The sequence below is a fragment of the Eufriesea mexicana genome, unplaced genomic scaffold (genome assembly GCF_001483705.2).
Source record: "Eufriesea mexicana isolate 0111107269 unplaced genomic scaffold, ASM148370v2 scaffold794, whole genome shotgun sequence".
NCBI lineage: Eukaryota > Metazoa > Arthropoda > Insecta > Hymenoptera > Apidae > Eufriesea > Eufriesea mexicana.
In genome coordinates this window covers 252,819-265,746 of record NW_016908953.1, presented here as the reverse complement: position 1 = coordinate 265,746, position 12,928 = coordinate 252,819, and the positions used below count along the sequence as shown (strand labels likewise).

General features: G+C 45.0%; 1 protein-coding gene across 1 annotated transcript in view; it reads left to right on the top strand.

Moving 5' to 3' along the window:
- Positions 1–800: 800 nt before the first annotated feature.
- The window catches only part of LOC108546797 (altered inheritance of mitochondria protein 3), a gene marked incomplete at its 3' end in the record, with an annotated part of 256,093 nt that continues 243,965 nt past the window's right edge, over positions 801–12,928 (top strand). The window contains exon 1 of the mRNA XM_017899055.1: positions 801–3,902. Within this exon, the coding sequence (XP_017754544.1) occupies positions 801–3,902 (3,102 nt within the window). The remainder of the gene's footprint in view (positions 3,903–12,928) is intronic.

The window sequence follows — 12,928 nt, the reverse complement described above, 5'->3', positions numbered from 1 at the left end:
AACAGTTTTCCTTCGTAATTCCGCTCTGTTGCCAGATGACAAGGAGACCATGAAGTAAAAAAACGGCCGCGTGGAATTGATGAAGATTCGCGAAACGAAACGGGAGATCACGACAAAGGGGCGCAATAAAAGAGATTACATTCGTAATTGCGCATTCCCTTTTGCCCTGGGAAAAATGAGAAATGCGAGGGCGGTGCTCGGAAAGTCTGTACCAGGACAAACGTTTCAAATTTTCGCGTAATATTATTCGGTGAGTTCGCGATTTATTAACGAAGCTTCCACGGAAAATCGAACGCAGGCGGATACAGAGACGCAAAAGTAGATCTCGCTAAAGGCTGAGTTCGCTGACTTTCGGAAAAGCAAAGGACGAAGACGAAAAAATTTATCCAAGATTAATTACACGGACACAGAGAAACGGAGCTTCGAGAGCTAAAAAAGATTTAGAGGAATTTAATCTGCGAGCTTTCGGGAAAAAGTTGCTGTACGTCTAAAAATTTCGACCTTTTCCTCTCACGATTTATACCGTCGAGGAGAAGCGAGGTAGAAAAGGTCGGGGGCAAAAAGGGATAAGGATCACGGATCAGCGATCGACGTAGAGGAAACTACATCGATATCGACGTTTACATGCCTCGAGCCGACCTAGCGGAACCTACGAGGCGTAAAAACGCGATCCGTGACGATTGCGTTCAAGCGAGAATCTAGATTTCCAACAGAGAGTTGCACGGTAAGTCGTCACGGTGTGCGGATTGGGGCGAATTCTCGGCTACATCGGCGGACGACCGTCGGTGGGGGCCGCCAGCATGTCGCAGTCCGGTTCTGGGGGGGTGAACGATAGCCAGGAGCAGAACCAGGTCGGGCAAACGATGGAGAATCAACAGACAGCGTGTCAGAACGGCCGGGCCGAGCCGCCTGCTGATAACGCCAAACAAGATTTGTCCAACGGCTTTGAAAATCGAACCATAGAATATGACAGATTCTCCCAAGATAGGGCTCAACAGAATCAGCCGACTGGCCAGAGCCAAGAGCAACAGCAAACTCAGCAGGCGGGTCAATATCCACCTGGAAGGAAGCAAACTGTGGTCGGTGTTCCGGAGGATAGACATCCTGCGACCGGGCAGCTTCCACCCCAACAGTATGCGCAGGAAAAGTCAGCTATCGAGAGAACGCAACACGTTTCTCAGACCAGCACTCAGACTCTACCGGTCCAGGCTCAACCTCAGTTCGTGCCTGACTACGATCAAACCCAGTACACGCAGATACGGAGTCAGTTCGAGGTGAGACCGCAAATGTACCCTCAGCAAGCTCAATACGCGGAGCGAGCCGGTTACGTGACCAGGGACGTCACCTACAGAGATCCCGCGTTGTACCAGGGTGGCGCGGCGAATCCTATGTTCACTGGCCAAGGTCAGTACGTAACCGTTCAACACGGATCGCAGATACCGCCTCAATCCGCTAGCCCTCAGCCACCCTACTTCTCAGGGGTTGTCGTGCCTCAACCACCGGGTTACGCTCAATTCGGCACGCAACCCCAATATCCCTACACTCAGTACCCCCAAACGGTTATGAACGCGGTACCGTTTAATCCGCACGCTGGCATCTATCCTCCTCAACAGTTTGGTCAGCAGTCACCCAATCCGCAAAGGTTTTCGCAGGAATTGGGTCAGTACCAGGCTCAGCCGATCATCCAACCGATAGCTCAGAACGTGAGCCACGGACTCGCGATCGCAACCACGGAACGACCTAGTCGTGGACCGAAACCGATGGTCCCGCCCCGAGTTAATTCGAAAATCACTCACGACACTGGTCACAGAAAGTCAGCGAGCGTGGACGTACCGGGCATGCCAAAGGCTAAATACGATCCCAATCAAAATCCCCCGCAGGAGCAGATCCATCGCGGCGACGGGGCAATAATCGTGCAAGGCACGCAGATAGTGGCTGACGCTCAGGACAGGAGATACCTGACGGCTATTAATCAAAATCCCAGAACAAGACAGGACGGACTGTACGTCGATACGAACGGCGATCCACCTGGACGGGAAAAAATGTGCGAGACCGTTGCGGCTGACTGCGGTCTCTATGTGACTAGGCCCGAGCACAGAAAATCTATTTCCGTGGACGTTACGTCGAGTTTCCAACGGCGAAACGATACGATTACCTTCACGTTTCCAGGCGACGCGAGTCAGGAAATATTGATACCGGCGAGAAAGACTGGAACCATGGTGGATCCGAAACGAGTCGAAGCCAATCAAGTGTATCCGCCTGATCAAAGGCGATTGGATACGAGCTTAAGAGTATCACCGATGGCTTTTGATACGAGACAGGAAAATAGGAAGAGCATAGGAGCTGATAGAAAGCCAGAATGGGGTAACGTGAGCCCTAATCAAAGAGTAGCGATACCGCAAGAAAACAGACGATCCGATTACTTCGACGAGCACAGGAGGTCACCGATGACTATAGAAGGCAAGAGAATGGAAGACGTTAGAAGGTCTCCTATGCCGTTCATGCCGATTCGCGAGGGATCATCGGATCGTGCCGCGCAGAAGAGTCCGTCGTTTGTAAATCAGAATTTCGAGAAGACCAGGCAAGAGTTGACCATATGGGCTGAGCAACGACAGCGACAGGAACACGAAAGGAGCATGATACAGAGTCAGATACTCTCCACCAGTCCGCGTTCGCGAAATCAGTCGGAAGAGAGGAGAGATCCTAGGCAGATCCATCAAGCGGACGATCGCAAGGAATCGAGGATGACGCAGTCGGCCTTCCAGCCTATCCCTAACATCAGTCAGAGGACGATAATGGAACAACGTCGTCATCTGCGACACGTGAGTGCCGATCTCACGAAACACATGGAGCTCTCTAGGAAGGAGTTCGACGAACAGCCTATCAGTGGGTCCGTGGCGAACCTTGGGCCACCTGCGAGCACTGCTCCCTCGCAGAGAGCCAGCCCTAACATTTGTCATCAGTATCCAGCCCTGAGCGAGGCCAAGTTGGACACCAAGACTATCCTGACCGTGGTGACAGACTTTAGCGAAACGAATTTAAATAAGCCGATCGATCAAGTGGATCACATAATTCACAGTCACCGCAAGAGCCACATCTCCAGCAACCTGCTGACTCACAGCAAGAGCCAGACGGATAATCTGCAAAGTCAACTGGATGCGCAAAACGAAAAACCCGACGGACTCGCGGCTCAGCAGCAACAGCTGCAGAATCAACAGAGTCTCGATTTAATTTCGGAGAAGCTCAGCCAGTTCGAACGTCAACAGAGCGACCTACAGGCAAAGTTGCAGTGTCTTCAGAGTCAGAATCAGATCCTCGACAAGGTGGCGCAGTTTCAACACCAGCAGAGCGATCTGCAAGTGCGGATGCAAAGTTTGCAGGCGCAGAACCAGTTGGGCGACAAATTGCAAAGGTCCAGCGACTTCCAGCAGCACTCGATCGGGAACGAGATTCTCCAGATTCAGTCGAACTCTCTGCCGAACCACCAGGAACCGTCAGCCGATAAGACTTGCTCGTCCCAGAGCCAGAACACCACGCACGGTCATCATCAAACGTTATTGACCGCTTCCTATTCACAGAACTCCAATCATCAATCCTGCCAATCTTCTGTCTGCGAGAAGCTATCGCCCAGGCTTCAGCACGATACCAGCGACCCGAATTCTATTCAGATACCGAACATGTCGCAGATGCCATTGCCGTGTCTGTCACAATTCGAGCGAGCCGACACGTCGCGTACTTCGTTCTCGCAGTTTCATCGACTTCAGTGTCAGATCGACGGCCACGAGGGCGCTTCAGTCCCGTCTAGCGCTGCTTCCGCAGCCTCGTTCACTGGCACGTTGAAGAAGGTACCACCGGAGAAACCACCGAGAACATCTCTGATCGTTCAGTCACCGGAGTCGGAGGTAAGAGCGTCAGCGATTGGAACCACATGGATGTTACACGTTTTATCCGATTTTTATTTTGCATGGCGTAACTCCCATGTTAATCTTCGACTGGTATCGTTCAGCCATCTGAGTTTATAACGACTTGGACTAAGCTTCGATACCAAATCGGAATTTGTAGCTTTATTATTTTGCACGTTTCATAGCACGTTAGTTATATCTTAAAATTGATCTTGGTATTATTTTTATAAAATAGCAATTAGTAAACATTGTAGGATTAATGCTAGATAAATCCTCTGCTGACAGAGGTCTGCTCGTTGCATAAGCAACGACTCCTTTTTAATATCATACAGATTTATTTAAACTAAAATATTACACTATTATCTTTCCCTCAATTATTGAACTCTAACTCTCAAACACTCGATTTTTCATTCACTATGACTCGACTGCACACATTCTAACTTGCAGCCTTATTTAAATCTTAACACTCTCTTTTCTCATATGCAAGCTTGTTTTCGGTGGACTAAACACTTGGACGCATTCCTAGACTTTCGTTCATTGCTTTCACTCGACTCGGTCATAAATATCTCATCCATGCAATCCCTGCACGCTGTCATTTGTCTGTCCACACGTACTCCAGATGTCACCCTGGACGTCCGAGCCGAACCCGATACCGCTCTTAACACTATATCTACCATGGTCTAAATCACCGTTTTCCACATTTTCATTAAAAATTCTGCTTTCATCGTTTTCAATATTCGTATAATAATTTTCTCAATGTCTCCTGTTATTCCATTTTTAAAGCTTCTGCTTCTTTTCCATTCACCGGTTATTTGACCATGCTAGATCTACTGTTAATGCTATTTCCTTTGCTAGAGTTCTTCACAGCTTGCGATACCGCGATCTATCATATGTTTCGTTTCATTGGACAGTAGTGAATTTACGGTATAATTATAGTGGTAAATAAATATAGGAATGAAAATGATGTAAGGGGAAGTACCTGTATAGAACAGAAGGTTGGTAATAATAGATAATCGAGCTATCAATGTAGGCTACTCGTTTTCCAATAATTTCCCGTAAAATTAAAATGCAGGAACCTTGGACAAGCAACGCACGGAAAGGGAATTCCGCGTTTCCCAGATTGGTAGTAAAGGAGGTGGTGTGTAGCGGGACGAAGATAGACGGGTGACCTGGCCGGAAAGGGTGGCGGATAGAGATCTCCACTTGCAGTTTTTGCCATGGCAGCCGAGTGGAATGAACTCGTTAGATATCAGACTCGATGTTGTCTTTGAAAACTTCGTTACGAGCCCTGTGTACCTTTCACTCTACTTCCACGCTCGGTCTTTTCGTCTAGACAACTTTGTTCGTGCCATAAAACTAGATACCGTCGTCCGACGACCATGTCACTCGCTGTAGCGTGCGCGTGTTTCGAATAGGGAATCCCAGATTTCGTGACTGCATAACACGCTCCTCTAAATAGAGCCCGTACTTGCTTCGAGAACTCCCTGCTTTTTGCGTCTTACGTCCCATCCTCCAAACCTACGATCCGTGTTCTTCGTAGGTGCTGCATTACTCCGATTGCTGTTACACGCAAATGGATATTAGGATTGCAAATTGCACATTTTTTCCGTGATCCTTGGAAAATTATAATTCCTATCGTGATTATAAAATTGTGACTCGGTAGTTATTATTACTGAATTATTACTCGTTAATTTTATCAACTTTTCAAGAGCAGATGAGATTTCGATATTTGACACTTTCATTGTCACGTTGGTCATATATGACCGACCACGGTTTCTCTTGCGGTCATTGGCGACCGGAAAACTGCAATTGTAAAAATTGAATGAAAATGAACAGTTAATGCATTTCGAATATAACCGTTAATTAAAAGATTCCTTGAAATAATATATACCCCATTGAACAAATAAAAATTTTTATTAGAACATTGATCAAAAAAATATTAGAACAAATCTTGCATATATCCCCTGGCGTCCTGAGCCGAATATGTGATTTCTACGTGGCAGTCAAGGGGTTAATCTATTACCATATAGATTTAAATAATAATAATAACGATAGTTATCGTCTCCTACTCGTTATATGTGACGAAGGATAAAATACAATTTCCAACGAAGATTTGTTGATCCATTCCTTCGATTTGAAACGTGCACAGTATTCTCGTTGTAGCGATCAACGTGTTCTCACCCTCGCCAATAGATGGATTCCTACTTCAAGGAGGTTCGAGGACTTGCGAGAAAGTCCTCGGTGAATCCTCGACTTCCCATAAATAGAAGTTTCTATGTCACCTAAAAGTATCCCAGTCTAAGGCAGGGTCTGCCAAGTTGCCTCACCGACGAGTCCACTAGCAGGCCCAGGACGAAACACGTTTCTTCTTTTCCTTTCATCCCTTTTATCACTAACGCCACATCAAGGATACCCGCGACCAGCCGATCTCAACAACCGTGGGGGATGACCCCCTACACTGTCAATCACGGTACCACAGATCGCGCGAACACGCATGCACTTGTTCGAAGAGCTTAAAAGCCAAACCCGAGAAAAGTAACAACCCCCACAGTATCGCTCACTCGTCCTATATCGTTCCACGTTTCACCATCGCTTTCTTCCAAAGCAAACATTCCACGAACCGCGAATCCTTGCAATTGCTCTCGCCCAGAAAAATTCCTGGAAAGACACACAACGGTCTAATGTAGGACATCTTGGGCGATATTATTTCACCAATCTCGCGGCTACCCTGTAGACAGGGGTATTTCCAATCTTTGCCAATACTTTGCATAAAAGACAGGGGCTTGTAGGGGCGTGTAGGCAAGGCAAATAACCGTCTCTCGGTGAAAACGTAGCCGCCGAAGCTCCGTTGGCGTCGTACCGGTAAAATTGGGTTAGCGCTACGAGTCGCGCGCGTATGAAAAGCTCTGGAGTTTACTTTCCCAGAAGAGCAAACATCCCTCCTCTCTTGCCAGCTCGGCATCCCCGTTCCGCGCCAATCCCTTTGCAGTACGGTGGACAATGGAGAAGTAAAGAGAATTCGCATTTCCGACCGCCGTGCGTTACCTAACCTACCTGAAGGGAGGGACCTGGCCGGGCGTAGGGCTGGCTCCTGGGCCAGCTTCCCTCTGATACAATTCCGTAATGGCCGGTGTTCCTTCTCCGTGCGGCGGGAATACGCGCGAAATAAGTAGCCGAATGGATGGTATAAAGGATTCGACGACACAAAGGGGAATATTTTATCCTCGCCACGGTGAACCGCAAGAATCGAATAGGGAGAGACCGAATTCCATATAGTATCGTCATTTTTTCGCTACCGGAAGATTTATCGCGGGATTCAAAGGGGGTCGCAATTTCGTCTCTGTATCGGGGTGAATCGTAAATTCTGCTCCGCTTGTATTATCGATTTCCTATTTTTTCCTTTTTCTTTTTTCTTTTTTTCTGGCGCGATAACCGATCTGTGGCGGGTGTTTAAATTATAGGAATTAGAAGCGAAAAGAATTAGACGGTGATTGGAGCAGCATGATTTTCCGCAATTTTTTCCTCGAATATCGACACACGTGCAACGACGTGCGTCACATATGCCCTAGTTTCTAGCTTTTCGTTCGGGCCATTATGGTATTTCTCTGTCTTCGTTGATTACAAATTTGGTACGCGAAACAATAATCTTCGCTTGGAGAATTAGGGCAGGGTACACGAATTTTTAGCTGAAACGTGTTCCGTGCTCGAAGCACAGCTAAGGACTCGCGACCCGTTCCGGTAATTAATTTGTGCTACAACTTGCCCTATGAGAATGTTTACTAGTATCATTGCTATTACTCCGGCGGCATTAAAAGCGTAAAAGAGTTCAGTTAACCGGGAGAAAGGTTCTCCGTTTCGCGGGGCAATTTTTCACGACCCTTTGTAACAGCAGTTACAATGCACAGGGTTAAGAGAATTCGCGTTCCTGGCTCGTGCTTGCTCCGGTGGCTCGTTTACTCGCTAGAGGATTCTTACTAGGCCAAGTGTCTAGGCAAGCGGGCGCGTTTCGTTCTAATGTAATTAATGTCTCCTTCTTTCAACACTCTCGGCCGTGCTTAGCGATGTAAACGGGAAAAGTGAGAAATAAAAGCGGAACAAGCCGCACCGGTGACAGAATTTTGCGACGTTAATGGACGTGACACTTGCGGCCCAGGGGGTGGAGCATCCAGTTTGTACAAGTAATTGCTCGATCGATTAATAATGCATTCCTTGTCACTCGGCGAGTGCTTTGACACGGATAACTTGTCAAATAGTTGCGATAACTTGCTGGAAACCGTCGACTCGTAATTAATATCAGCTCCGATGTCTTTGAAAGTTAAAAGCGTTATCGAAAGAAAATTATTTTCAAGTATGTCGGTTATTCGTTGGAGTTTTAATATCGTTCGGGAGAAATATTGTTTTACCCTTTGCACTCGAGGGGCGACACTCAGTCGCCATTTAATCAGATTCTGAAGATCGATATTAATTAATGTACCAAATTAAAAACTAGGCACCGATGCGTGCAATGTCAGAGTAAAATAATTCTGCGTCTTAATTTGCGTACGATTTCTTTTTTACTATTTTGGAAATATCAACAGCTTTATGATAGAAAGTCTTCGAATTACTATTTTTCTGTAACGATAAAATCGTCGAGTGCAAAAGGTTCATCCCGGTGTCAGTAACCATAATTCAGAGCGTTGTTTTATGTCCGCTGTAGGTACCTCGTAACGAGTTCCGTTATTACGATTCGAGCGTGTTTTTGTTCGTGTTTTGAATGAAAAAAGATTGGAAGGAATAATACATCCGTGATAAATTATATCGATATTGATATCGAACGCTCGTATAGCCTACTTTATCGACGAATTCTGATAGTTTTCCGATGACGAAGTTCCAAACACGAAGCAAACGTCGATAGAAAATATATCAAACAACGATCTGACCGGATATTAAAATCTCTTATCCATGAGACAATATTTTATATGAAATTGTACGTAAGAACACTGGGTTATTGACACAAGGGTTAACTTTCTTCCTCGCACGAAATGAAATGGAATGGTTTCCAATAATCCTATCTTTAATTGCCCCGTTGAGATATTTCGCTCGAAAGAAAGGAAAGCAGAAGAGTATCGTATAATTTAGTTGGTGCTATAACATCGAGTGATCCATAGAGTTATCTCTCGGTGAGTATCGATAAAGATCCATTCTAGGTTCGAATTATCAAGAAAATAAAGCCTCGTAAAACCCTCCGGTGCAATCTTCTCGAACATCAGTTCAGGGAATCGTCGTTTTTAGGAGATTTATCGTACGGAGGGGCTATCATACGATCCCATGGACAACCCATTCCAAGTGGCTGCCCTTTAAAACGCTTTTGACCCCATTGATATATTTTCATTCGTGCGATACGGGGTTGGATCGAAATGGCTCTCGAAAGTGTATTACCAGGAGACTTCGGAACGTGTCTGGCTATTGACTTATTTCGCTAATGCCGTCTCTGCCCCGCCATTTTTCCTTTTATCTCGCCACTGTTTATTTCCGCATTCGGAGAAACGAATAGGATGCAGCAAGGCTAATAGCATCGATGCACTTGTCTCGATTTCGTATCTATCCAGGTTTATTCGTCGAAAGCGACGATGTATGCTAGATACGGGAACATATGGAGTGTAAAATGTACTCTTTACGACGAGTATTTATGACGAAATACGTTGCTATGAGTTCATAAATATGGAATTCATGTAATAATCGTGGTACTCGTATTGGCAGCACGGATTTAGCGAAATTGCATGGTGTCATTGTTGAAATTGTAGAGCGAGTCGCAAATGGAAATGCCACCCATCAGATTTTTCACGTAAATCGTGGGGAATCCATGCATCAAAGCGGTTTATATAGCCGAACTTCGCATAATCCTCGTGGATTGTGGGTTTTGACGTATTCAACATTTATGCTAATTTATGCGTCGAATTGCGTGGGTTATTCTCGATCAGTGTTTTAATCTGATCTTCGTCTGTAGTGGAGGTTCTTAACCTTTAAGATTGAACACGCCAGTTTTGAACCTAGGAAACCACTTCCACGCAGTTCTTTCAGCTACAGCACCTTCGCCATAAACAGCACATATGTTGGCATTATTGTCTTTCCTATAAAAGAAAAGAATTAAATCCCTAAAATACACTTGACTTTCTGTCACATTCAAAGGCGTATAAAATTAACAAAAATTAACGTATCGTGTCCAAAAAATTTTCCAAATATGCCTCAAGTACCATCTCTTACGATACGTACATATGTCATTTGCTTTTAATCGTTCTGATATATTCAGACCTGTCCTTACGCCACCTACCAAAAATCGGCACGAGCTATCCGAAGTACCCAATACTTTTTACAGTAGATGATTTTTATCAACAATCGAAACTTTGTTTAACTCAGGTGTAAAAATCTTAACGAAAAATACTTTAGAAAAGAAATTCGCAGGTAACTAATTATTCGTAGACGCTTTGTTCGATGTAATAGAAATAATTTCGCTCGACGAGATAGTCTATACAATATATTTCGCTCGTACGTTAGCGAGAATCTATTAAGCGATGTGGTTCGCTTGTGTCGAAAATTAACCAGTCTCCTGTCGAACTTCGTCGAGCGCGGACGTCCTTTCGGCTGGCTCTCCTGGACACTCGTCATAAATACTCTGCGTGGTTCTCAGGTGTGTATACACATGGAATTTTACTCGTAGTATAACAGTGCTAGATCCTTCTTTAACGCGATCGTAGAAATAGTTACTCGAGTTATATTTTAAGTACGTTAGTTACGCGATACCTGTGCAATCGTGAAAAGTGTCACGTGGCTTGAGAAAGAGATCGACCCATCCAGACCAAATAGTGTATAGCTATAAGTCATTAGCGTAGATATGGAATTAGTTTTAAGTATTTAATATAAGATAAGAGAATAATAGCGTAATTTATACTATCACTGTGGTGAAATATTCTGGAAATAATCTAAAAGTATCGCGCGTCCAAGATGGCGTCGCGTACCGCGAGTGGACTACCGTTGAGGTTAGCAAGATGGCTACCGATAGGAATGTGGATGTTATTCCTCGTGACCTCGCACGTTCGAACACAGTCGTAACAGGTAGCACGAATTTCCGTTACTGCGTGAAGTTTTACATTAGTAAACAGACTCGTATCGCGGTCGTATATAATAAATAAGCGTAGACAGAACGCGATGAGTCCAAGCGAGGGGCAGAGAGGAACGACGCTGACGTAAACATAGGCTTAGCTGTGAACTATTTAACACAGGATAATTTAGCACAGGTCGTCGTATCTCGTTTTCGAAGTACGTCAGAAACATACAGTGACTCGCGAAAATATTAGGACACCAAGGTATGCCTGAATTAATAACATTGCATCGCAGATATTTATAAATGTGTCGTGTTCATTATTTCTTCTAGTGAGAAGACATTTATTCATGTTAACAGAAACATAAATATTTTATCCCTAGAATGAATAACGAACACGATCCTGTATATGTATCTGCGATACTAAGTGATTAATTTAGACATACCTTTGTGTCCGAATATTTTCGTGAGTCACTGTAGATAGAGCAAGGTTCAGTGAACGTAATATCCTCTTACCTTTGTGTCGTCTCCAGTATAAACTCTTCAGCTCCTTACGTCCTTCTGTTTATGTCGTTCTGAATACCTTCTGGGTCTCCTCTTTGTTCCACAATGGACCAACTTAGAAATTTTAAATCCCAAATGGACATATTCCATCTGATTCTTATCAAAATTTAACCCCATAACTACTGCGGGCGCCTATGGGTGCTTAGGAATTTTGCGTTTACGACAAGGAGGGCGACTATAGACGTTTGGAAATTTTTGCGTTTGTAACACAAATATTGCCTATAGGCGCTCGGTGTAGTTTAGCTTTCTGACACGGAGGGCGCTTGTTTTCGCAAAAATGGCGTACATCGTAACTCAATACCTGCCGTGTGGTACGGCCACTACGTATCGAAATCTGCCATGGTCAAGGGGTTAAACAAATTATTACCACAGAAGAATTCTAGAATTCGCAGAAATTTGAAACACCCTAGAAAGGTATTTATCCGAATTTCCCGCGTTAATGTAAATTTAACTGGAAACATCGGGGAGATCGCAATGTTTGCCGGGACGAATGGTTTGTTGCCTCAAGTCAGTCACGTTGGCTGCATTAAATCACCTAAATGTTGCGTGTCACCGAAGATCGCAGGAAAGTTCGTCGCGTTGCGGTTTGAAAAGCGTCGGGACGTCGCGGCGCGCCGCATCGCTCTAAGCCATCCGAGACACGCCGGCTCGAGTAACGTAAATTCAGAAAGGATGGTAACTCGACCAACGGGAGTTTCCGGCGCGGCCTCTCGCGCGCGATACGGTTTCACGCAGAGCACCGTCACGCTGCGTCGAGCATCGCAGGAATTCGGCCGCGATTCAATCGCGGAGGGTTGGAATACATGTAAAAACCGGCAGAGAATGAATAACGCCCTGGCCGACCCGATACGTACCGTTTTCAGATTTTCTGAGTCGTGGAACAGGCCGGATCGAACGGGCGCAGAGAGACAAAAAATTAGACCCAGACCGAATTAAAACGCTCGAGATCCGATATGCACGCCCGCCTGGAGGACTTTTTTATCGAAGTAGCTTAACTAATTGGAAATCACTGACACAGTCTGTTCATTTTTGCAGGGATCAAGCGTTTTTTCTCCTTTTTATTTTCTTATTTTTTTCGCCTTTCTCCCCCTTTCTTTTTATACGCGAGAGAAATGTAAGGGTCGCAAATTACAGAAACATGGTTTCATAATCAACCAAATACCGGTTCGAGGGGTATAATGCGCTTTATTAGCCCGCGTTTGAATATTCTATTTCGGTGTTTTTCGACTCGATACATTGGATTCGACGTGGAATAATAGTGACTTATTGATATACCTGTAACCGACGGAAAATCTCATAGAAAATTACGCGTGCGAGTTTATTCTTGGTAACCTTTGTGTAACGTCCAAGCGTTGGAAGGGAATTAATTTTTGAGAAAATTTGT